Source organism: Pollachius pollachius (assembly GCF_949987615.1).
Source record: "Pollachius pollachius genome assembly, contig: scaffold_67, whole genome shotgun sequence".
In the NCBI taxonomy this organism is placed as follows: Eukaryota; Metazoa; Chordata; class Actinopteri; order Gadiformes; family Gadidae; genus Pollachius; species Pollachius pollachius.
In genome coordinates this window covers 77,510-103,850 of record NW_027641139.1, presented here as the reverse complement: position 1 = coordinate 103,850, position 26,341 = coordinate 77,510, and the positions used below count along the sequence as shown (strand labels likewise).

The 26,341-nt window shown below is 48.7% G+C and overlaps 1 protein-coding gene across 2 annotated transcripts; it reads left to right on the top strand.

Moving 5' to 3' along the window:
- Window positions 1–386: 386 nt before the first annotated feature.
- Window positions 387–24,446, top strand: LOC307091736 (DIS3-like exonuclease 2). Of its 2 annotated transcripts, XM_079759386.1 has the most exons (22): window positions 387–452; window positions 959–1,727; window positions 2,043–2,167; window positions 2,390–2,443; window positions 2,623–2,724; window positions 3,332–3,527; window positions 5,009–5,079; window positions 8,995–9,224; window positions 11,557–11,730; window positions 11,849–11,928; window positions 12,230–12,342; window positions 12,842–12,949; window positions 13,811–14,044; window positions 14,919–14,998; window positions 15,455–15,638; window positions 16,946–17,032; window positions 17,765–17,912; window positions 18,201–18,331; window positions 18,550–18,654; window positions 19,753–19,857; window positions 22,535–22,651; window positions 23,519–24,446. In XM_079759386.1, the coding sequence occupies exons 2-21, from the start codon at window positions 980–982 to the stop codon at window positions 22,634–22,636; spliced, it is 3,177 nt and encodes a 1,058-aa protein (XP_079615512.1). In that variant the 5' UTR covers window positions 387–452; window positions 959–979; the 3' UTR covers window positions 22,637–22,651; window positions 23,519–24,446. The 2 variants fall into 2 exon arrangements, with proteins under 2 accessions (XP_079615512.1, XP_079615511.1); XM_079759385.1 differs by having other exon boundaries at window positions 22,535–24,445.
- Window positions 24,447–26,341: the final 1,895 nt, after the last annotated feature.

Genomic DNA, 26,341 nt, shown 5'->3' with positions numbered 1-26,341 from the left:
GGGTGCAGAAGCTGCACGGTAAAGCCGACCGGAACCTGCACAAAGGTTCCTGCCGCTCAGATTTTTGTCCTCATTTGGTCTATTTTTGACGTTTCCGCTTGTGTTGAAATGTATCGAAATAAAGCAACACAGAAAGGAAAATATCGCTGATATAATAATAAAGAAACATTTAAATAAATCAACTGAGAGATTTTTTTCGTCGTTTAAAAAAATCACTCATAGAGTGGGAGTTACATATCGTATTAAAAACGTCACATTAGTAAAAACATACACGCATGTGTTTATTTTATCATGTAAATCCAAACGGTTCCACTCTCTGCCAGCAGATGGCAGTAATGCAACACTGTCGTTGTTGTTCGACGCTTCAAAGCAAGCAAGAAGAACATTTTCGCCAGCAGTTACCAGTGCACATTTGACCATTTAAATCTGCATCCAGTTCTTCCCAGTGAAAGGTAATAAACAAATCACGTGTATGAACAATATCTCACCTTGAGCCAGATTCGTCTATATTTCTATACTTTTAAAATGAAAAAGATGTTGTGTTTTCGTCCCGCAGCATCTTGTGTCTAATTTTAACCCGTCACCGAACTGGTGGTTCTAAATAACCAGTGCATTTAGTAAAACCACCATAAGTACTGACAGATTTGGACCTTTTGTTTACAATGCGGGATGTGTGACAATGTTTACGAAGCTACTAAAACCATGACACGGAGACTAGGTCATCTACCGCCAGGGTTTATTTCATGGCCTAGCACTTTGAAGCCGCAGTTTGTTTTTAACAAGTGCGCAGCCAACCTTTTGTGTAGCTTATTTGAAATATTGAGATGAATCATTGGGTTCATTATATTTTCACCTTGTTATAACTAGGATGGAACTCTGTTTAATTGTGTATGTGTCTTATGTCATTCGTCTTATTGTTATCCTGTTATGTGACTTGGTTACAATGGTATTTTTTCAGATATAATCCAAGGACTGCCCCATGGATTCTCCCCTCCAATCCAAGAGGGTTGACCGGCGACGCAAGCCCTCGAAGCGCAGCCCTAATCAGTCGAGCACCCCCCCTCAGAAAGACGCCTACGCGCGCCTCCTGGGTCAACACCAGAGCAGCAAGTTCAGGACCTATCTGGAGCAGTACGTTCAGGAGTCCCCCACGCAGGCGGACGACAACGGCCCCGCCCCGCCCTTCACGCAGACCCACAGCGAGCGCGTGGACATTCCACACGCACCCAAAGGCCGCACCCAGGCCGCCGCCGTCGACTTCTCGGACTCCAGCGACTTCTCCCCCTGCTCCGCTAAGGGCAGGTGTGAGGACAGCGCGCTGTCTCTGTACATGGAGAAGCTGAACGGGCGAGGCGTTGGCGGCGGGGCACTGCCGCCGCAGGACGTGGACAGGAAGCAGGGGGTGGGCGAGCGGCGCGGGCGGCGGCGGGACACGGCCACCAGCCACGACGGGGACGTGGACTCAGCTGAGGAGTCCTCCCACAAACCCTCGGACGCCAAGCCGCAGCAGCAGCAGAGGCAGCCAAAGAGAAACAAAGGCCCCCACAGAGACTCTCCCCACCAGCTGGACGCCCACTCCCCCCTCCTCCAGCCCAACGCGGTCGCTCAGGATCAGGAGAAGAGGAAGAGGCAGCAGCAGAAGAATTTGGTGGAGGACAACCGGGGCGCTGCGGTCTCGAGCCCCAAGACCCCTCTGGGTAAAGCCAAACACGTGCAGAAACCTCAAGGTAAACTCAAGGCTAGATATCCACCTGATTCTGGATCCAGTCAGCCCATAAACACAACTCATCATGCGTTTAGGGTTACATTTGAGTTGTTTTATCGAAGGCGACGCACAGTGAGATGTTTTTTTATTAGGGGTTACATGAATGATGCTGGCAGGTTCACAGCAGAAATGGCGAATACAACCCAGTATTTATTAATTAAATTATTTAGGATGGTAATTAAATCCCCTTAGCCGCTAGACTAACCTGAATTATGTCTTGTTTGTCTTCTGTCTGGACAGCAATGGTAGTTTTTGTTTTACTCTTCCTCCACTCCAGGGAACTCCCCCAGCGATAAGAACATGAAGAACCGAGGAGGCAGGGGCTTCAAGAAGCAGGTGTTTGAGGCCTACATGAGCCACGAGGTCGTCTCCCAAGGGCTGAAGAGAGGAGAGCTGCTCCAGGTAAGGTTGGAAGAACACCGTCCTGGCTGTGGCTTTGTTGGAAAACCAGCATCCGTCCAGCATGGGTTGAGTAAACTAAACGTGTGTGGTAGGTTTTGCTGTAATCTGTACATTCCAGTTAAACTTTGAGACTACACAGCTGTTGCATGGGTTTGTCATGTATTGGTCTAAAAAGATGTACTAAGTGTACAAAGGTAATATTTTATATTCTTTGCCCCCCAGGGCCCACTGAGAATCAACCCGAAGAATTACAATGATGCCTTCATCCCCTCTCCCGTGAGTTCCTGCCTTCTAATTACCTTCTCATTTACTAATGAGTAAATTACTATTAGATTGTTCATTTCTTACACCTAGAGATATTGATAACTATTATAAATGTCTCACATTACACAACAAAACGTTTTGTTTCATGTCAAAAACGACCTAAGCTGAAAATAATAACTTGCGTTCTACAGGACGGATTGAGAGACATATTCCTGGACGGCATCGTGTCCCGGAACCGGGCCCTGAACGGAGACGTGGTGGTGGTGCAGCTCCTCCCCCGAGAGCAGTGGAAGGTACGGCCCTGGGGGCCCCAGCAGAGAACAGGCCCTGGGGGGCCACAAAGTACAGGCCCTGGGGGGCCACAGAATACAGACCCTGGGGGGCCACAGAATACAGACCCTGGGGGCCCCAGCAGAGAACAGGGCCTGGGGGGCCACAGAGAACAGGCCCTGGGGCCCCAGCAGAGAACAGGCCCTGGGGGGCCCCAGCTGTGGGGTTACGGGGTCCCAGCAGACATGTTTATGGTATAGTTACGTATAGTAGGTATTAATCTGTCGTTGAAGCGTCAGTTCATGGCATGACTTGGTTTCATATGCTTTGGATGTGGTGTTAATTGCAACACATTTTTTTAATAGTTCATAGTTTTGTACCTTGAGCAGAAGTGAAGTAATCTCAAACGTTGATGTGATTTCCGTGCTGCGCTACAAAGAGGGACGGGGAACAATGTTGAGCAGATTCTGTGAACTCAGACACACATCCTTCAGCAGCGGGGGGGGGGGGGGGGGGATCTCGTAGGTAGACTGTGGACATTGGGCATCAAACCCCGACCCTTTTGGGCTGGAACACCCTAACTCCTACACTACCCCCCTCACCCCACGCCCCGTTCCGGTCCGCCTGCAGGTGGTGAAGTCGGACACGGACTGTGAGGTGAGCAGTGAGTCAGAGCCCCAGGCGGGAAAGGCCCTGCAGCGCAGGAAGTCACCACAGCAGAAGAGGGTCGCTCCCCCCCCCGGGTCCGACGTGGTCGTGGAGGACCAGTACAGCGACGGGGACGACCTGCCCGCCAGGGTGGAGGCGCTCGGCCTCGGGGCCACAGGTACAGGCGGGGGGGCAGCTTCAGGTACCGGTTGAATCCTCCGCCATTTTGGATCTATGACACAAAAGGAGGCAGCCCATTGGTAAATGTATTGGTTGTTGTTGTTCAGTATGGGGTCAGAACAGTCTCATTAATAATGAATGCACAGAAGGATTCACAAATGCATTTTGTGATTTATATATAAATGACTCTTCTCACAAATACATTTCAATGCACACACAAATGGATATTGGTATGTATAAATGTAAAATAAACCCATAATCAAAAATAAGTTTCACAAACACATTTCTGATCCACACACAAATGTGTCTTATTTTAAATAAATGTAATATTAATCCATAAATATATTAATTACATTTTTTTTTTTGCAATTTTCATAAAAAATGTATTTTGATGTTACATTTATATACAAACTGTTAAACTTGAATTAACAAGACGCTTTTCAATTGTAAACTTGTTTGCATTTGTGTGTGAACTGGTCTGTATTTATATGTGGATTTTTGAGACTCTCCTGACGTGGCTGGATTCACAAATGCATTTTTTCAACAAGGAACTCTCTGTAGCCAATCAGATGCCTCCCTTGTTTTCAGCCAATCACATGACTGCAGTCCCGACCTCTGAAGAATAAGTCCAGCCTCCGAGCCTCCCGGTTCCCTCGGTCAAATGTCTATGGGAAATAACGAGGCTTTTGAATGATCGTACATAATAATCTCTATGTGGCGAAGAAGTCAAAGCTGCGTCACGTTTTGAACTTCACACTTTTTCCATCTAGTTCCGACTGGGTTTGGGATTGTCGGTGCCGTTAAAGTAGTAAACGGCACCGACAATCTAAAGACCCAGTCACTGTAGTCATGTGATTGGCTACAGAGAGTTCCTTGTTGAAAAAAATGCATTTGTGAATCCAGCCACGTCAGGAGAGTCTCAAAAATCCACATATAAATACAGATCAGTTCACACACAAATGCAAACAAGTTTACAAATGAAAAGCGTCTTGTTAATTCAAGTTTAACAGTTTGTATATAAATGTAACAACATCCAAACACATTTTGAGAAAATTGCAAATATCTTTTAAATTAATATATTTATGGATTTATATTACATTTATTTAAAACAAGACACATTTGTGTGTGGATCAGAAATGTGTTTGTGAAACTTATTTTTGTTTATGGATTTATTTTACATTTATACATACCGATATCCATTTGTGTGCGCATTGAAATGTATTTGTGAGAAGAGTCATTTATATATAAATCACAAAATGCACTTGTGAATCCTTCTCTGTGCAATCATTATTAATGAGACTGTTCTGACCACATATTCAGTGCCCACTCAGTCTGGGTTGCAATTGGCTGACATTGTTCTTTCTTTTTGTCCGCTTTTCTGTTCTTTGGTTCCCGTTCGCTATCGATGGGTTCCCGTTCCCTATCGTGTTATTTAGTTTGATCCCCTCGTTCTGGTTTGTGTTCTTCTTCTCCTCCCAGAGAATGGCAAGCGGGCCAGAGCACTGGAGGACCTGAGCTCTGACGGGGAAGTCCTCCAACGGACGGCCAAAGTAGGCATAACTATAGATGGATCTTTCTGTTGGTAATTCCCATGATGCATTGGGAGCCATAAAGTTGTTATGTTCTAGATCCAGGATGGTCAAGCGCGGCTATATAGTAACATAGGTTCCAGGTTGGAGATGTTATTGGGTTTGAAATAGTTGACGTTGAGGCAAAGTGTTTGAAGTTTAGGGAATCATAGGGATCTTTAAAAAACAATTGGTGGAACCGCCACCACCAGATCCCTCTTGCTGTATGCACTTTCCTTCGCCTTCGGTTGGCTTTCCTCTCCATCCAAATAGACAACCCCATTAGTGTTCATTAGCCTAACTAATACCCTAATTACTAACCCTAACCCTAACCCCATTACTGTTGATTAGCCTAACTAAAACCCTAATTACCTAACCCTAACCCCATTAGTGTTCATTAGCCTAACTAATGCCCTAATTACCTAACCCTAACCCCATTAGTGTTCATTAGCCTAACTAATGCCCTAATTACCTAACCCTAACCCCATTAGTGTTCATTAGTCTAACTAATACCCTAATTACCTAACCCTAACCCCATTAGTGTTCATTAGCCTAACTAATACCCTAACCCTAACCCCATTAGTGTTCATTAGCCTAACTAATACCCTAACCCTAACCCCATTAGTGTTCATTAGCCTAACTAATACCCTAACCCTAACCCCATTAGTGTTCATTAGCCTAACTAATACCCTAACCCTAACTGTGCGTTCTCACCAAAAGCGAATTGAGCTGCCAAATCACCGGAAGTCATTCACTTTCTATGTGCAAGAGCAACCAAAGTAACACAAGCGTCTAACGCTACCAGCGGCAAAGGGTGAGCGAGCGAAAAAAGTTGAAGACGGCTGAACTTTATGCAAATTACTATGACGCGTTTCAGCGGCAAAACACTGACAGCCAATCGGGATGTAGACGCTCTTTGCTTGCGTGGATCCCAGGGAACACCGAACACCGGCACTTTGGTTCCTAACTACTTTTTTGGTTCCTACTGACTGTACAAAATGCCGACTGAACAAAATTATCGCGGCTGTAACTGGGCAGCCGGTGTTGTGCGATCCGAGCCTTTTTCATTTCAGAGATCGCAACAAAAAGGCTCTGGCCTGGGCGGAGGTGTCGCGTGGTTGGTTGGTTGGTCTGGTGTGTGAGTTAATGAAACGTTTGAGATTATTGTAAAATATGCGCGATTTACCGAGATCCTAGCATACTAATCTTCCTTGCTCTGAATGGGACGATATCGTTTTCAAATATCGAAAATACATACGTTGTGCAAAGGAATAATAGGATAGAGAGAGGATAGACAGCTGACAAATGACCATTTAGCAGACGCTTTTATCCAAAGCGACTTACAATAAGTACATTTGTCATAAGAAGTGAAACACTATATCAGTGACAGCTGTGTTTTCTGTTTTGTGTTCAATAGTTAATGAGTGCAACATCCATAGTGATTTTGATACAAAGTGATGATAAGCGGGAGTATTTATAGAAAATAATTGCGATCTAGAACGTTCGTATTTAAGCGGGAATCATTTTCATTTGCTCTCCATACCACCAATCTAACCAACCAATCGCGTGTAGTCATGCTTTAAACAAAACACGTTTTCGAAATCGTCACATACACAAACTAATCGACAAGACGAGGGATGAGTGACAAGGGATATATCTCTTGTCTTTTATCCCTCTATTCCCGCTATACCCCACTATTCACGGAGCCTGAGGTGAATCATTTTTAATTAAATAGTCTAGATAGATAGATAGCCTAGTCAAGTCTTTATTAATACCAAACAACACAAATCGTCAGTAATTCATTTAGGTGATTCGGCTCACACTGGACAGTAGCCTACAAGACCACACAGAACAAGGGAGACAGGTCTGACTGGACATACACAAAATACATCACATTAAAACTAGACACGTATTGATAGATAGATAGATAGATAGATAGATAGATAGATAGATAGATAGATAGATAGATATGTTCCATTATTTGCCTTGCGGAGCCAGCCAGTCCTGTGCACGTATGCAAATTAGCCTTGTGCGCCAATGTCAATTTGTTTGACGAATGAGTGCAGATCATGATTTGCACATGCAGATCAGTGAAACATTTTAACTAGCCTACTACAGCACGCAATGTTTTTTTGTTCTCGGTTGTAATTACATTTTAGGAGTTTTTTTATATATATATATATATATATATTGGAGGGGAATCACTGTCCTTTAACTAATACCCTAACCCTAACCCCATTAGTGTTCATTAGCCTAGCTAATACCCTAACCCTAACCCCATTAGTGTTCATTAGCCTAACTAATACCCTAACCCCATTAGTGTTTATTAGCCTAACTAATACCCTAACCATAACCCCATTAGTGTTCATTAGCCTAGCTAATACCCTAACCCTAACCCCATTAGTGTTCATTAGCCTAACTAATGCCCTAACCCCATTAGTGTTTATTAGCCTAACTAATACCCTAACCCCATTAGTGTTCATTAGCCTAACTAATTCCCTAACCCTAACCCCATTAGTGTTCATTAGCCTAACTAATGCCCTAACCCCATTAGTGTTTATTAGCCTAACTAATACCCTAACCCCATTAGTGTTCATTAGCCTAACTAATTCCCTAACCCTAATCCCATTAGTGTTCATTAGCCTAACTAATACCCTAACCCTAACCCCATTAGTGTTCATTAGCCTAACTAATACCCTAACCCCATTAGTGTTTATTAGCCTAACTAATACCCTAACCCTAACCCCATTAGTGTTTAATAGCCTAACTAATACCCTAACCCTAACCTTATTAGTGTTCGTTAGCCTAACTAATACCCTAACCCCATTAGTGTTTATTAGCCTAACTAATACCCTAACCATAACCCCATTAGTGTTCATTAGCCTAGCTAATACCCTAACCCTAACCCCATTAGTGTTCATTAGCCTAACTAATGCCCTAACCCCATTAGTGTTTATTAGCCTAACTAATACCCTAACCCCATTAGTGTTCATTAGCCTAACTAATTCCCTAACCCTAATCCCATTAGTGTTCATTAGCCTAACTAATACCCTAACCCTAACCCCATTAGTGTTCATTAGCCTAACTAATACCCTAACCCCATTAGTGTTTATTAGCCTAACTAATACCCTAACCCTAACCCCATTAGTGTTTAATAGCCTAACTAATACCCTAACCCTAACCTTATTAGTGTTCGTTAGCCTAACTAATACCCTAACCCCATTAGTGTTCATTAGCCTAACTAATACCCTAACCCTAACCCCATTAGTGTTCGTTAGCCTAACTTATACCCTAACCCTAACCCCATTAGTGTTCGTTAGCCTAACTAATACCCTAACCCTAACCCCATTAGTGTTCGTTAGCCTAACTAATACCCTAACCCTAACCCCATTAGTGTTCGTTAGCCTAACTAATACCCTAACCCTAACCCCATTAGTGTTCGTTAGCCTAACTAATACCCTAACCCTAACCCCATTAGTGTTTAATAGCCTAACTAATACCCTAACCCTAACCTTATTAGTGTTCGTTAGCCTAACTAATACCCTAACCCCATTAGTGTTCATTAGCCTAACTAATACCCTAACCCTAACCCCATTAGTGTTCGTTAGCCTAACTAATACCCTAACCCTAACCCCATTAGTGTTCGTTAGCCTAACTAATACCCTAACCCTAACCCCATTAGTGTTCGTTAGCCTAACTAATACCCTAACCCTAACCCCATTAGTGTTCGTTAGCCTAACTAATACCCTAACCCCATTAGTGTTCATTCCAATACACTGGGCCTTGTTCCCTTAGCGGCCAAGATGGAACCCCGATGGCCGCCCTGTGCTGGCCCAGAGGAGGTCCGCCCTCAGGGCGGTGCTCTGACCTCTGACCTCTGTCCTCCCGCGGCGGCAGGTGGTGTACATCGTGGAGCGGAAGCACTCCCGGGCCGTCACCGGGTTCCTCAAGTTCCTGCCAGACCTGCCCTTCGCCAAGTTCTCCCCGGTGGACCACCGCGTGCCGCGCATCAACGTCCCGCTGGCCGACTGCCCCCCTGACTTCAGCTCGCGGCCCGCTGACTACGACAACATCCTGTTCATCTGCCGCATCACCAGCTGGGCCGAGGACAGCAGCTTCGCCGAAGGGTGGGTGGAGGAGGGGGGAGGGTGGAGGAGGAGGGGGGGAGGGTGGAGGAGGAGGGGAGGGGGGGTGGAGGAGGAGAGGGTGGAGGAGGAGGAGAGGAGGGTGGAGAGGGGAGGAGGAGGAGAGGAGGGTGGAGAGGGGGGGGGGGGAGGGTGGAGGAGGAGAGGGTGGAGAGGGGGGGGGGGGAGGGTGGAGGAGGAGGAGGAGGAGGAGGGGAGGGGGGGTGGAGGAGGAGGGGAGGAGGAGAGGGTGGAGGAGGAGAGGGTGGAGGAGGGGGGGAGGGTGGAGGAGGAGGGGAGGAGGAGAGGGAGGAGGAGGAGAGGGTGGAGGAGGAAGAGGGGGTGGAGGAGGAGAGGAGGGGAGGGTGGAGAGGGGGGTGGAGGAGGAGGGGAGGAGGAGGGGAGGGGGGAGAGGGGGGTGGAGGAGGAGAGGGTGGAGGAGGAGGAGGGGGTGGAGGAGGAGAGGAGGGTGGAGAGGGGGGTGGAGGAGGGGAGGGGGGGAGGGTGGAGGAGGGGAGGAGGAGAGGGGTGGAGGAGGAGGAGGGGGTGGAGAGGGGGGTGGAGGAGGAGAGGGGGGTGGAGGAGGAGAGGGTGGAGAGGGGGGGTGGAGGAGGGGGGGAGGGGGGGGTGGAGGAGGAGGGGAGGGTGGAGGAGGAGGAGGGGGTGGAGGAGGAGAGGGTGGAGGGGAGGGTGGAGGAGGGGGGGAGGGTGGAGGAGGAGGGGAGGAGGAGAGGGTGGAGGAGGAGGAGGGGGTGGAGGAGGAGAGGAGGGTGGAGAGGAGGAGGAGGGGGTGGAGGAGGGAGGGGAGAGGGTGGAGAGGGGTGGAGGAGGAGAGGAGGGTGGAGAGGGGGGTGGAGGAGGAGGAGGGGGTGGAGGAGGAGGGGAGGGTGGAGAGGGGGGTGGAGGAGGAGGGGAGGAGGAGGGGAGGGGGGAGAGGGGGGTGGAGGAGGAGAGGGTGGAGAGGGGGTGGAGGAGGAGGGGAGGAGGGAGAGGGGGGTGGAGGAGGAGAGGGTGGAGGAGGAGGGGAGGAGGAGAGGGGGTGGAGGAGGAGAGGGTGGAGGGAGGAGGGGGGTGGTGGAGGAGGAGGAGAGGAGGAGAGGGGGGTGGAGGAGGAGAGGAGGGTGGAGAGGGGGGTGGAGGAGGAGAGGTGGAGGAGGGAGGGTGGAGAGGGGGGGAGGGTGGAGGGGGTGGAGGAGGGGGGAGGGTGGAGGGGAGGGAGGGAGAGGGTGGAGGAGGAGAGGGTGGAGGGGAGGGTGGAGGGGAGGGGAGGGGGGTGGAGGAGGGGGGAGGAGGATGGGGTGGAGGAGGAGGAGGGGAGGAGAGGGGTGGAGGAGGAGGAGGAGAGGGGAGTGAGGAGGAGGAGGGGAGGGAGGGTGGAGGAGGAGGGGAGGTGGAGGAGGGTGGAAGGGTGGAGGGGTGGAGGGTGGAGGGAGAGGTGGAGGGGGGGTGGAGGAGGAGAGGGTGGAGGAGGAGGGTTAACCCAACCCTGACCTTGACCCTGACCTTGACCCTGACCCTGACCTGACCCTAACCCTGACCCTGACCTTGACCCTAACCCTGACCTGACCCTTTCTGTTAAGGGGTTGGTTTTGTTACCTTAGTTATTGTTTTATTTAGCATGGCTGTGTTTGAATGTGTTTGTGGGTTTGTGGCTTAGAGACCAAAAATAAACCCATTGCCATTGAGATGAAAGAGTTGGGTGCCAAGGCAATTTTCAACTGATGAATTTGGTAGATAACTAATTGATAATAATATAAATAAGTCTGGATATCAGCACCAAAACATACCAGGATCACATTTAGGCCTGGGTATCGTGGCCAATTTCCTAAATCGATTCGATTTCGGAAGGTTCTGAATCGATTAATCACGATTTGATTCAATATGCTCTTAAGGTTTTCTCAGGTTTTAAGTGCAAACTTGTTAATTGGACAGTTTAAAGTTGAGCTGTAAAAAAAAAAAAAACTGTCTCAAGTCTCAAAAGTTCAATTTTGAAATTAGAAAGGAATTACAAGTGAAACTGTACTTGAACTACAACTTTCCGTCACTGCAATTTGCATTAAGGCATTGTTTATTAAAGTGCAATAATAATAATAATGGTAACAAAACAAAAAAAAATAAAAAATCTATCTCATGCCCTATGAATCGATATTGCACAATTTAATGAAATTGATCCAAAATCGAGTAAATTGATTTTTTTACCCAGCCCTAATCAAATTGCATTTGGCAAGACAGGAAGAACCTTCTGCTTAATTTAGATCATCCAACAAGCTAGTGAAGGCTCTCTGTCTGTCTCTCTGTGTGTCTCTCTCTCCTTATCTGTCTCTCTCCCTCCCAGCTGTCTGGCTAAGAGCCTGGGCCAGGCCGGAGAGATCGAGCCCGAGACGGAGGGCATCCTGATAGAGTACGACGTGGACTTCTCCGAGTTCCCCGACGTGGTCCTGGACTGCCTGCCAAAGGCCCTGCCCTGGAGCATCCCCCCCGAGGAGCTGAGCCGGAGGAAGGACCTGCGGTGAGACCCCTCTGGAGGTCCACACTCCACGCTTCACTCAACCCGTCTATTAGCATGGACCCATACCAGGCCTCCCAGTAAAGGTCCCCTCTGGGTTCACTCTGTTGATGGTCTGTAGGGAGGAGTGCATCTTCACCATCGACCCCGCCACCGCCAGAGACCTGGACGACGCCCTGTCCTGCAAACAGCTGCCGGACGGTGAGCCGTTGGGCCGCTCGCCTGCTTCGGTTGGACGCTACTTTGCGTTCCCGCCATGGAACTTGGATGTTATTTGGCTGATCATGGATGGGGTTACTTGGATGTCACTTAGATGTTTTTTGGATGCTACTTGGGTGTTTCATGGATATGACCTGGCTCTGACTTTGCTGTGCCTTGGATGTTACCTGGCCATTATTTCCCGGTTAACTGACTGTTGCTATTATTTGGGCTTTTCTTTTATCTCAGTATCTGTGTTTTCTGCGTGAGTATTTTTGTTAAATGGTTAACTGTGCGACCGCAGGTAACTTCGAGGTGGGCGTGCACATCGCAGACGTCAGCTACTTCGTGGAGGAGGGGAACGCGCTGGACGCCGTCGCCAGCCAGAGAGCCACCAGCGTGTACATGGTCCAGAAGGTGAGTCTCCCTGTACCAGCGTGTGCATGGTCCAGAAGGTGAGTCTCCCTGTACCAGCGTGTACATGGTCCAGAAGGTGAGTCTCCTGTACCAGCGTGCACATGGTCCAGAAGGTTAGTCTCCTGTACCAGCGTGTGCATGGTCCAGAAGGTGAGTCTCCTGTACCAGCGTGCACATGGTCCAGAAGGTTAGTCTCCTGTACCAGCGTGTGCATGGTCCAGAAGGTGAGTCTCCTGTACCAGCGTGTGCATGGTCCAGAAGGTTAGTCTCCTGTACCAGCGTGTACATGGTCCAGAAGGTTCCTTTCGGTACAGGTTCGCCCCTGTACCGTCCCAATGAAACTTCACCGGTCATACCACCTGTACCTTAATAACCGGGGGGGTGAAACCATTAGGAGCCCGAGAGGCTCCAGGGAAGTGGTGCCTTGAGGCCTGCCTCAAGGCACCACTGCCCCCCCAGGGAGGAGTGGTTCACTGAGGGGGGGTGCTGTGTGCTCCAGGTGATCCCCATGCTGCCCCGGCTGCTGTGTGAGGAGCTGTGCAGTTTGAACCCGCTCACCGACCGCCTCACCTTCTCTGTGGTCTGGACCCTCAGCCCCCAGGGCAAGGTGAGAACCCCCTCACACCGCCATCCCATAATAAGCATTTATGTTCATGTTCTCGGTCTCTTGCTTCTATATTATAGTACAAAGAAGCAGTTGCTTTGCTTATGAAATGTCTGTGCTCTAAGGATTCTCACACCTGTTAGGGTTGTCTCCTCCCGGTCGGATGCACATTGACTCGTGAGTCACTGTAGAGGCTGGTCATGTGACGCCTTATCGTGAGTCACTGTAGAGGCTGGTCATGTGACGCCTTATCGTGAGTCACTGTAGAGGCTGGTCATGTGACGCCTTATCGTGAGTCACTGTAGAGGCTGGTCATGTGACGCCTTATCGTGAGTCACTGTAGAGGCTGGTCATGTGACGCCTTATCGTGAGTCACTGTAGAGGCTGGTCATGTGACGCCTTATCGTGAGTCACTGTAGAGGCTGGTCATGTGACGCCTTATCGTGAGTCACTGTAGAGGCTGGTCATGTGACGCCTTATCGTGAGTCACTGTAGAGGCTGGTCATGTGACGCCTTATCGTGAGTCACTGTAGAGGCTGGTCATGTGACGCCTTATCGTGAGTCACTGTAAAGCCTGGTCATGTGACGCCTTATCGTGAGTCACTGTAGAGGCTGGTCATGTGACGCCTTATCGTGAGTCACTGTAGAGGCTGGTCATGTGACGCCTTATCGTGAGTCACTGTAGAGGCTGGTCATGTGACGCCTTATCGTGAGTCACTGTAAAGCCTGGTCATGTGACGCCTTATCGTGAGTCACTGTAGAGGCTGGTCATGTGACGCCTTATCGTGAGTCACTGTAGAGGCTGGTCATGTGACGCCTTATCGTGAGTCACTGTAGAGGCTGCTCATGTGGCGTCCTCCCCAGATCCTCAGCGAATGGTTCGGCCGCTCGGTGATCCGCTCCTGCGTGAAGCTGAGCTACGACCACGCCCAGAGCATGATCGACGCCCCCGACAGGCTGTTCTCCCCCGGGGAGCTGCCCCCCACGGACCCCCACCACCCCCTGGACGAGGTCCACCAGGCCGTGCTGCGCCTGCACGCCCTCGCCCAGCAGCTCCGCCAGCAGCGCTTCGACGGCGGCGCCCTGCGGCTGGACCAGGTGGGCGGGGCTGGAGGGGAGGGGCTGGAGGGGAGGGGAGGGGCTGGAGGGGAGGGGAGGGGCTGGAGGGGAGGGGCTGGAGGGGAGGGGCTGGAGGGGAGGGGAGGGGCTGGAGGGGAGGGGCTGGAGGGGAGGGGAGGGGCTGGAGGGGAGGGGCTGGAGGGGAGGGGCTGGAGGGGCGGGGCTGGAGGGGAGGGGAGGGGCTGGAGGGGAGGGGCTGGAGGGGAGGGGCTGGAGGGGCGGGGCTGGAGGGGAGGGGAGGGGCTGGAGGGGAGGGGCGGGGCTGGAGGGGAGGGGAGGGGCTGGAGGGGAGGGGCTGGAGGGGAGGGGAGGGGCTGGAGGGGAGGGGAGGGGCGGGGCTGGAGGGGAGGGGCTGGAGGGGAGGGGAGGGGCTGGAGGGGAGGGGCTGGAGGGGCTGGAGGGGAGGGGCTGGAGGGGAGGGGCTGGAGGGGAGGGGCTGGAGGGGCGGGGCTGGAGGGGCGGGGCCTCATAACGTCAGCTGCGGCTGAGTGGGTATTAGTTAGTTAGTTAATAAGCTAACATTACGTAAGGTAACATTGCTTGCGGCGTTTTTGTAAGAATGAAATCACGTAACGTGACTAAACGTCACGAGTAAAACTTTTATTCATTACTTTGTGAAGTGACCTGAACTGAGTCAGATAGTTTTAGATAGTTTTACCAGCCATGGTGGTGAAGACGACTAACTCACAATGTCCCCAAACTACTCTTTTGTTCTCATTTTGATTGAGAGACCCTAGCGGTGGATATTACACATTCAACCTTTTTAAATCCTTTTTGGTGCAGAGAAGTTATTTCAGCATGCAGTATGAATAGTCTCTGCCTCTGGTGAGTAATGCTCTGTTCCCAACCCCAGCTGAAGCTGTCCTTCACCCTGGACAAGGAGAGCATGATGCCCCAGGGCTGCTACGTCTACCAGTACCGAGACAGCAACAAGTGAGTCAGCATCTCCCCAGGCTCGTCCAATCACGTCTCTGGATTTAAAAAAACAAACAGATTTGATCTTTTCCTCAAAACAGGAACCACCGCTTTATCACGACCATGAGAGACCCTGCTGTGATAGACTAAAGGGTTAGGGTTAGGGTAAACCCTAACCCTAACCTAGTTAGGGTAAACCCTAACCCTAACCCTTTATCACGACCATGAGAGACCCTGCTGTGATCTGCTCCTCCTCCTGCTCCTCCTCCTCCTCCTCCTCCTCCTCCTCCTCCTCCTCCCTGCGCTACAGTACAGGCTCTGACCTCCTTCCTCTTCCTGCTCCTCCTCCTCCTCCTCCTCCTCCTCCCTGCGCTACAGTACAGGCTCTGTTCTCCTCCTCCTCCTCCTCCTCCTCCTCCTCCTCCTCCTCCTCCACAGTACAGGCTCTGACCTCCTCCCTCCTCCCGTCTCCAGGCTGGTGGAGGAGTTCATGCTGCTGGCCAACATGGCGGTGGCCCACCAGGTGTACCGCTCCTTCCCCCAGGAGGCCCTGCTGCGCCGCCACCCCCCCCCCCAAACCAAGATGGTGGACGAGCTGCAGGAGTTCTGTGACCAGATGGGTGTGGCCGTGGACCTGTCCTCCGCCGGGGCACTGCACGTCAGTACTGAGCTTTATAGCGTAGCATCACAGGGTTAGCCCTACGCTAACTCTTATTACTGCACGTCAGTGCTGAGCTTTATAGGGTTAGGGTTAGGGTTAGCCCTACGCTAACTCTTATTACTGCACGTCAGTGCTGAGCTTTATAGCGTAGCATCACAGGGTTAGCCCTACGCTAACTCTCATTACTGCACGTCAGTACTGAGCTTTATAGCGTAGCATCACAGGGTTAGCCCTACGCTAACTCTTATTACTGCACGTCAGTGCTGAGCTTTATAGGGTTAGGGTTAGGGTTAGCCCTACGCTAACTCTTATTACTGCACGTCAGTGCTGAGCTTTATAGGGTTAGGGTTAGGGTTAGCCCTACGCTAACTCTTATTACTGCACGTCAGTGCTGAGCTTTATAGCGTAGCATCACAGGGTTAGCCCTATGCTAACTCTTATTACTGCACGTCAGTGCTGAGCTTTATAGCGTAGCATCACAGGGTTAGCCCTACGCTAACTCTCATTACTGCACGTCAGTGCTGAGCTTTATGGCGTAGCATCACAGGGTTAGCCCTACGCTAACTCTCATTACTGCACGTCAGTGCTGAGCTTTATGGCGTAGCATCACAGGGTTAGCCCTACGCTAACTCGTATTACTGCACGTCAGTGCCGAGCTTTATAGCGTAGCATCACAGGGTTAGCCCTACGCTAACTCTTATTACTGCACGTCAGTGCTGAGCTTTATAGCGTAGCATCACAGGGTTAGCCCTACGCTAACTCTTATTACTGCACGTCAGTGCTGAGCTTTATAGCGTAGCATCACAGGGTTAGCCCTACGCTAACTCTTATTACTGCACGTCAGTACTGAGCTTTATAGCGTAGCATCACAGGGTTAGACCTACGCTAACTCTTATTACTGCACGTCAGTACTGAGCTTTATAGCGTAGCATCACAGGGTTAGCCCTACGCTAACTCTTATTACTGCATTAACTGATGCAAAGTAATGGTTACTAGACAGTAGTTGACTGTTAATTAACCATAGGTTCGTTGGAGTTAGAATTTTTTTTAATACTGCATTAAGTAATGTGTTAATCATGATTTTAATGTCCTGATGTCTTTGATCATAAGAGGATGTGCATCTGTGTAATCTTTTAAGATAAAGGTTTTTGGTTTCAATGAAAATCAGTTTTTATTACGGCAATTCCAAAGTAGAAGATGAATTATTCCCGAAACCCGCAATCAAAAGTTTGTCTTGGCCCAGAATGTTGAGGGACAATGATCCACGGTGTGCTTATGTTATTGTCTTAACTACCCCCCCACAGACCAGTCTGCAGAGCACCCTGGGGGACGATGAGTACGCAGGCGCCAGGAAGGAGGTGCTCACCAAGATGTGCTCCAAACCCATGCAGGTCAGAGGTCGACCACACCCACCCCCAGTCTACCCCCCAGTCTACCCCCCAGTCTAACCCCCAGTCTAACCCCAGTCTAACCCCCAGTCTACCCCCCAGTCTACCCCCCAGTCTAACCCCCAGTCTAACCCCCAGTCTAACCCCCAGTCTAACCCCCCAGTCTAACCCCCAGTCTAACCCCCAGTCTAACCCCCAGTCTAACCCCCCAGTCTAACCCCCAGTCTACCCCCCAGTCTACCCCCCAGTCTACCCCCCAGTCTAACCCCCAGTCTAACCCCCAGTCTAACCCCCAGTCTAACCCCCCAGTCTAACCCCCCAGTCTAACCCCCAGTCTAACCCCCAGTCTAACCCCAGTCTAACCCCCAGTCTAACCCCCAGTCTAACCCCCCAGTCTAACCCCCCAGTCTAACCCCCAGTCTAACCCCCCAGTCTAACCCCCAGTCTAACCCCCAGTCTAACCCCCCAGTCTAACCCCCAGTCTACCCCCAGTCTAACCCCCAGTCTAACCCCCAGTCTACCCCCCAGTCTAACCCCCAGTCTAACCCCCAGTCTAACCCCCAGTCTAACCCCAGTCTAACCCCCAGTCTAACCCCAGTCTAACCCCCAGTCTAACCCCCAGTCTAACCCCAGTCTACCCCCAGTCTACCCCCAGTCTAACCCCAGTAGCCTCTCCTTGGAACTGTGACGTCTGTTTGTTATTTGAGCTGAGTGTCCCGGTGCCCCCCCCACCAGATGGCGCTGTACTTCTGCACGGGGGCCCTGAAGGACGAGGTTCTGTTCCAGCACTACGCCCTCAACGTGCCGCTCTACACGCACTTCACCTCCCCCATCCGCCGCTACCCCGACCTGGTGGTGCACCGGCTGCTGGCCGCCTCTCTAGGTACCCCCCACTGTGGTGTGTGTGTGTGTGTGCTGGTACTCAGTGTGTGTGTAGTGTGTGTGTGTGTGTGCTGGTACTCAGTGTGTGTGTAGTGTGTGTGTGTGTGTGTGCTGGTACTCAGTGTGTGTGTAGTGTGTGTGTGCTGGTACTCAGTGTGTGTGTAGTGTGTGTGTGTGTGTTTGCTGGTACTCTGTGCGTGTGTAGTGTGTGTGTGTGTGTGTGTGTGTGTGCTGGTACTCAGTGTGTGTGTAGTGTGTGTGTGTGCTGGTACTCAGTGTGTGTGTCCAGGCTGTGGCCCTGCCCTCACCCTGGGCGGGGAGGCGGTCCAGAAGCAGGCCTCTCACTGCAACGACAGGAAGACGGCCTCCAAGAGAGTCCAGGAGCTCAGCAGCGAGCTCTTCTTCGGGGTGTTCGTCAGGGTGAGGGAAACGTTGCCATGGTTATCACATGTGTCGTCATGGGGATTATAGCACTTTATTATATTCACTGAAGTTGGGATTAGGATAACAGTATTAGGGTTGTTGGGATCAGGATAATGGTGGCAGTTCTATGGAGGTCTCTTACTGAAGTTGTTCTCAATGAGCTGAATCGTGTGTGTGTGTGTGTGTGTGTGTGTGTGTGTGTGTGTGTGTTCTAGGAGTGTGGGCCCCTGGACTCGGAGGCCATGGTGTCGGGGGTTCTGGACGAGTCCTTTGACGTGCTGGTCCTCCGCTACGGCGTGCAGAAACGTATCTACTGCAAGGTGAGCTCCTGGTGACACCTCCTGGTGACACCTCCTGGTAACACCTCCTGGTCCCCCTAGTGACACCTCCTGGTGACACCTCCTGGTCCCCCTGGTGACACCTCCTGGTGACACCTCCTGGTGACACCTCCTGGTCCCCCTGGTGACACCTCCTGGTCCCCCTGGTGACACCTCCTGGTGACACCTCCTGGTCCCCCTGGTGACACCTCCTGGTCCCCCTGGTGACACCTCCTGGTGACACCTCCTGGTGACACCTCCTGGTGACACCTCCTGCTCCTCCTAGTAACACCTCCTGCTCCCCCTAATTGCTCCTCCTGGTAACACCTCCTGCGCCCCCTGGTAACACCTCCTAACCCTAACCCTAACCCTCCTCCTGGTCCCCCAGCTGCGCCCCCTGGTGGTAACATGGGGCAGTGTGTTCATCATTTCATGCCAGGCAGGAAGCTGTATTGTTGGTTCAAACCGTAATGTCGGCCCTCTCCCCATAGGCAAAGAACATTGGACAGAGTTCACTACTCGTGTCCCATTGGCTAGAATCATCTCCTCAATAATGTATATCAATTCATCTATCGGTCTGTCTGTCCCTGTGTCTATGTCTGTCCCTGTGTCTCTGTCGGTCTTTCCCTGTGTCTCTGTGTGTCCCTGTGTCTCTGTCTGTCCCTGTGTCTCTGTCGGTCTGTCCCTGTGTCTCTGTCTGTCCCTGTGTCTCTGTCGGTCTGTCCCTGTCGGTCTGTCACTGTGTCTCTGTCGGTCTGTCATTGTGTCTCGATCTGTCTGTCTCTGTCGGTCTGCCCCTGTGTCTCTGTCGGTCTGTCCCTGTGTCTCTGTCTGTCCCTGTGTCTCTGTCGGTCTGTCCCTGTGTCTCTGTCGGTCTGTCCCTGTGTCTCTGTCGGTCTGTCCCTGTGTCTCTGTCGGTCTGTCCCTGTGTCTCTGTCTGTCTGTCCCTGTGTCTCTGTCGGTCTGTCCCTGTGTCTCTGTCGGTCTGTCCCTGTGTCTCTGTCGGTCTGTCCTTGTGTCCCTGTGAGGTAATGCTATGTATGTGATGTTGGAGGTTTGGCTGTGCTCATTCTAGCGGTTGTGTGTCTGTCTGTGTTCCAGTCCACGGTGGGGCTGGAGTCCTTCCAGCACCACAGGGTGGGGAAGAGGGGAGAGATCACCCTGGTCTGGGCCTCGGAGGGCCCGGGACAACCTGCCGTACGACAGGTGAGGGGGACGCCTGGAGGGATGGGGGGTCCTTTCATACATGCAGTGTTTACCTGCACTGGACTGTCCCTCGGCCATCTACGGCAGCATTGCTCTGCCAAGTGTGAAAGGGTGGCAGACGGATATCTTGCGAAACGTGTCTGCATGTGTGAAAAGTGAAAATCACTAGCGGTGCCTGAAAGGTTATCCCAGTAAAATACGGGGATCTATGCCGGAAAGGCGCTCTAGAGGGCGTTAGAGAGTCTAATACAGAGAGGATGGATGGAGAGAGAGCTCTAGAGACGTTAGAGAGTCTTATACAGAGGATGGATGGAGAGAGAGCTCTAGAGACGTTAGAGAGTCTAATACAGAGGATGGATGGAGAGAGAGCTCTAGAGACGTTAGTCTAGTACAGAGGATGGATGGAGAGAGAGCTCTAGAGACGTTAGAGAGTCTAATACAGAGGATGGATGGAGAGAGAGCTCTAGAGCAGTGTTTCTCTAACTTTTTCAGACCAAGGACCACTCAACCCATAAAAAAACACTCAAGGACCACCTAACTCAAAATAGCCCCAAAACAATATGCCAACTTCAGTTCACAAATTACAACATAAAATGACAGTTTTACCAAAGATACAGGTACTTTATTTTTGTCACACAGCTTGTACAGTGACATTCTTTGTATTTAACCCATCCCTCAAGGAAGCAATATCTTACTTAATGAGAAGAATGGTGCTGCTTTTTTTTCTGGGCCATGAGTGAAGCAATGTCTTGCTCCAAACTGGACAGTTTAAGTCTCATATCATAGTCCACATTAATCCGGTTGCGCTGCTTTGTTTTCAGACCAACAAGGGATGAAAATCCAACTTCAGTTATAGGTGGTTGGAAATGGCATCAACAATTTCAGAGCGGAGTCAGCCAGCTCGGTCAATCCACACACACACACACCAAAAGTGGGTCAATCGTTTCTCCCTGAAAGTTCTTCTCAGTGTCCCATCTGATGCAATGTCCACAAGGCTGTCAACCTCTTTTGGTGAAGGTTTGTAACTGACTTGCTCAATGTGCGTTTTGTCCCCAAATGGATTTCTGATCCATTCAAAGCTTGTGTCTAATTCTGGGAAATATATTCCCAGCTGCGAGCGGAGGTCTTGCAGATGTTGCTTGAAGGTTGCAACTGTGCTCCTATCCATGTCCTCTTCAGCAGTGAGGAGAAAATCAGCAAGTGTGGGAAAACTGTTGAATTCTCCGCGATCGAGACGGCCACGCCATAATTCCATTTTGCATAGGTGTGGCTTTAATTTTGTCTTGGACATTGAAGATGGTGACGGTCTTCCCTTGCAGCGCCACATTCAAAGTATTGAGAGCGCTGGAAACATCAGGCAAGTATGCCAACTTTGCGAGCCACTGCAAATCATGCATGCAAATCATGCATTCTGTCATGCAGTTCATCGCTGCTTTCCTGTCATTGCAGTTGCACCGTCGGTGCAAATGCCGACACATCTTGACCAGTCCAGATTATTCGTCATAATGAAATCATTGAGTGAGTGAAAAACTGCTTCACCTGTGGTGTGGGTCGACAGGGAACGGCAGAAAAGAAAGTCATCATGCACTTCACCGGCATAAATGTATCTCACAAAACACAGCAGATTTGCCTCGTTCCCAATGTCGGTGGATTCATCCAGCTCTAGTGAGAAGAACTGGCTTTGGCGCCAACGTGTCACCAGCTGATCTTCCACGCTTTCAGCCATAGATTTGATGCGCCGCTGGACGGTGTCATTGGAAAGAGGAATCCTGTTAATTTCGTCGCTGGCTTTTCCCCCAAACAATATGTTTGGTCATCACCTTTGCAGCTGGTTTAACTAAATGTTCACCTATTGAATGAGGTTTTCCAGCTTTAGCGATCAAGAGGGATACCTTGTATGAAGCCTCAGTAGCCTTAGCACCTTAGCGGTGGATTTTTCACTTTCATGAAGATCTGCTTGGCGACGTCGCGGGCGTTGGACCAACATCCTGGGACTCAACAACTTTTCCTGTCCAGTCAGAATTTTTATCTGCTTTTCTTTTGCATGACCCGGTCCTAATCCACTGATCCATTTGTAACTTGTTTGCACCATACATCCAGGCTTGACACCGCTTTGCACAGTCACATTCCCACAGTTACGGCAGCACGGTCACACTTCATTTGACGTAAACCGGTTGGGGTGTCGCAAACTGGTCCACTGCACGACTCAAGTCAGACAATGCCACAAAAAATTACATAAATGTCACAGACAGTTTGAGAAACACTGAAATGAAAACACTGAAATTGTACATTTTAAAATTTATTATTTTTTCTTTTAATTTAATTAATTTTTTTTTTTTTTAATTTTTCACCTGTCACCTCGCGGACCACTAGGGGTCGCTCACGGACCACCAGTGGTCCGGGGGCCACACTTTGAGAAAGTTTGCTCTAGAGGGCGTTAGAGAGTCTAATACAGAGGATGGATGGAGAGAGAGCTCTAGAGACGTTAGAGAGTCTAATACAGAGGATGGATGGAGAGAGAGCTCTAGAGACGTTAGAGAGTCTAATACAGAGGATGGATGGAGAAAGAGAGCGCTTCCTGCTGGTTCTGCCTTCAGAATACTGTTGGTATTTCGGGGTGCTTCTGTCGACCAGTAACATCTCCTATCCAACCAATCTTCCCTGGTCCTCTTTGCAGGTGATCTCTGTGTTCTCCTTGGTGGAGGTGCAGCTCCGAGCGGACGAGGCTGCCCTTAAGTACAGTGCCTTGCTCAAGAGGCCCCTGGACAAGGAAGCCTAAAGAACAAACGACCAAGTAACCTCATCACTGACATCCCATGGACACATCTAGTGCAGCATACAAAGAAAATAATAGGAGTGCTTTTACCTTGCTCCGTTGAATTGCACATGTTTTTATGTTGTGATTTAGATGTTAGCAACAGTAGGATAGGAGGGATGAAAATGTGATGGTTTGATAAGGGAGATGTTTAGTTGCAGTTAAAGGTAAAGTAAACTACTGTTTAACTTGCTGGCAGTTAAATCAACCTATCTGCCTTCTTTCCAAATGGGCCTTAGTATCATTAATGTCTGATAAATGTTTTGCATGCAAGCTTCTATACACCGTATAAAGGCAACTCAAACATTTATTCAAACAAACCAGAAAAAGCGTTAATTAACACATTATCTTGGCCTGTTTTAACCAAAGTGACTTTTTTTGGTCATAATCCTTTTTAAAATCCTTGTTGGGTTTTTATGTGATCTGGTCTTATGTTTGAAGACCCTAACATTTGGGGATTTGGACTTGATTTTGATTAATGTTTAGACATTTAAATTTTAAACAGAAAACACAGCTGTCAGAGAAAGTTTGCATTTTGAGAATCATATTTGAAATCCCAGCTTTTTGGATATTTGTCCGTGCCAATTTAAAGTCTGTGTAATCGGGAAACCAAAAATCCTTTTAATTTGAAAGTTGATGTTTTGGATTTATTTGCTTGTCAAAGTTCAGATTTCTTTCTTGTACATTGAGGTCCAGGCTGTTCTCAATAAGCTTCTTATGTTTCTAAAAGGACTCGTACTCAACATGTTCAAGTTACCCCGCCACCTAATGTAAAAATGATTTCTTTAAATAATGAATGTATTGACTTTTTTTCACTCTACCTTATTTTTCGTGTGTCAAATGTAGTTCATCTGTTGGATCCTGCTGGGAGTCTGACGACGGCTAGAGAGACTTGCACGAGTATAAAGACATTTCTTTTAATTCTTTAAAAGTTAAGTGTCTATTGTGGAGGAAATGCCTTGGACAAATGTTAACTGTCATTTTAAGTTGTAAAGAGGCCTTGAGATTCATGGTATTTAATGTGTACCGGAGTTCCTTGTACTGCCTTTTTTCTAATTTATTTTGGGGAGGAGGGGGTTGCTCTTAGCTCAGTGTGTGGTAGCGCTACAGCTTAATATAATTAGCTGTTAATGTTCTCTGTCTGTGATGACGTATTCATCTACGCAACACGCTAAACTTAACCATCAGTTACGATTTAGGCTTTGTCTGATGCGCTTGAACGTAAAGTCAGGCCGTTCCAACCGCACAATATACTTCTACTGGTTCCGTTTTTTTGTTGTTCATCTCCTTAAATACGTTCGCCGTCAAAGATGAATGGCATTTTAACCGCTTTTTTTTATCTTTGTTTTTAAATTTGAACAAGGTTTGGGTTGATTCCCTTTCACATTTGTAGTATTGTTATGTTCATTGACTGTGGTAAAGACTGGATATTTTATATATTACAAACATAGTTACAGTTCATAGCACCTTTTTCCGTTATTTTAAAGTACAGTATTTTAAAATATTTTTTTAAGGCTAAAGAGAAATGTTTATGTGTATTGATAGATCTTCAAAGCTTCAAATATATTTTCATCTGTTTCATTTACATTTTTAGGTTTCCTTGGTTTTCAAATGTGTGAAATTGTTTCTCTTGAGTTATGCAAAAACAAACTGATTATTTACCCATCAGAATCATTTCACGCAGCGCCAGTCTTCATTAATTGTTCAATAAATCCATGGACACTAGCTGTCCTTTGCGGACAAGAACTCTGTCTCTTCACTTATGTATTATCTTATTTATGTATTTTATTTATTCATTGTTAAGACTGAAGCAATCCTTTTTTTTTCGACTGGCAATGTTAACTTAATTGATTCGTAATCCTGTGACGTACATGTTGACATCACAGTTTTAAAATTATTAATTGCTTCCTCTGCGTCTTCGGGAGGGTATATTTAAGATAATGGGCAAATGACGAATCTCATGTGTTCTTGATTATCATCCGGGTGTGTCTGTTTATGAAATGAAACCCTGATCCCCATGGCACCCGGTGTCTGTTTGTAGGTGCGTCTACTTCCTGGGATTTAATATTAAAGTCAACATTGACCCCGGTCCACCTTTTGGTATTTAAATTGGAAACTCCTTTACTTTTATTAATGCTGGTAGTACTCTTAATTATAAATCTTAATTATAACATTATCGGCATCAACCGTTTAGGTAAATGCATTATTTTAAGATCTTAATTTGTTGGTTGACTCATTTTTGACTAACGTTGGAGGTATCACTTGAATTTACCAGCGAGCATTCCTACATTAAGTAGAATTGTAGAATTTTAAGTTAAATAATAAAAGATCACCATAAATAAACAACGTATTGTGAATTGCACAGCAATCTCTTCAGGAACTCCCCCAGACTGCTGTAGGCTGCATCGCTCTTCAAGGAGTCCTGCCATCTCGAGCGACCCTGACGTCTTCCGCTGATCGATGGATATCCGCAGGTCAGGCTTCTGTGTAAACTAAACTCTGCTTCCACGTCCGCACAGGAGGGCGTCCACCCTCCAAATGAGGCGAACAATACCGTGGCTGGGCCCGGGTTTACCGCGGCCATAAATACATGCTGAATGATAATAAAAATAAATGCAGCAACCAGTTAATTTAGTTCATCTATATTATATATAGAATGACCAGATGAACTGGTTGCTGTATGTTTTACAGGCCTACCTGGTGAAAAGTCTGTCCTGGCATTATCGATGCACACGTGTATGTTTGAGTACACAACACCAGATAATACAAAGATGATAGGAAATAGTTTGATCACACTAATTGTTCACTCTGACCTACAGGTTTGCCCGTGCTCTGACTTGAGGCTCCAGTAGCAAAGCTTATTTAAGTTATGTTTTTCTTTCGCCTTAGGTTTCTAGTACCTTCCCCGCCCTAGACTCACCCTTATCCATCAGCATACCGCATAACACGCTTTGGAGTTTGTCCCAGAGAAGCCGGGAAGACTCACCCCTCAATTACTGGATCTTCATTTATAGACGCCTTTATGGTTTTATTACGGAGCCAGGCGTCGGTGTCACCAGGGTCACAGCCAAGGTCCAACAGCGCTCTCTTGCTTTCTACCTTATTATGTTTATACGGTTTGTGTACAGTACATGGTTCTCATATTTGTAAGAATATTTTGTATTTCAAGGATAAAATATGTCCAACGTTCATTGTTTGTAAGTGTTCTGTAGCAGTGATATATATACTGTGTATGTATATATATATATATATATATATATATATATATATATATAGTGATTTTCACATTTCTATATGTTTATATGTGAATTCCTTTCTCAGGTGTTTTAAGTTGGAATCCAAGGCCTGCCCCTAAGCCAGCCCTTAACTCTAGTCTACCTGTAGTGGACCCAGAGGAAAAGGACCCCAACCAGGGGGTCCCCACTGGGCCAGGGGGTCCCCAATGGGCCAGGGGCTCGCCACCCCACCCCATGACCCGCTGGTTTACTGTAGAGTCAGAGGGTTCTTCTCTTTTCCAACTCCTGCCTCCCTCTTCATGCAGCTTGAGAAAGTTCAAAGTCAAAGAGCCATAAATGATCAGAATCTGTGGGTGCTATCAGCTGTGCTGTGCCTTTGCCCTCTCACTCTCCTGCCAGACGGGAAGCAGACCACAGCTCGGCTCCTGGAGGT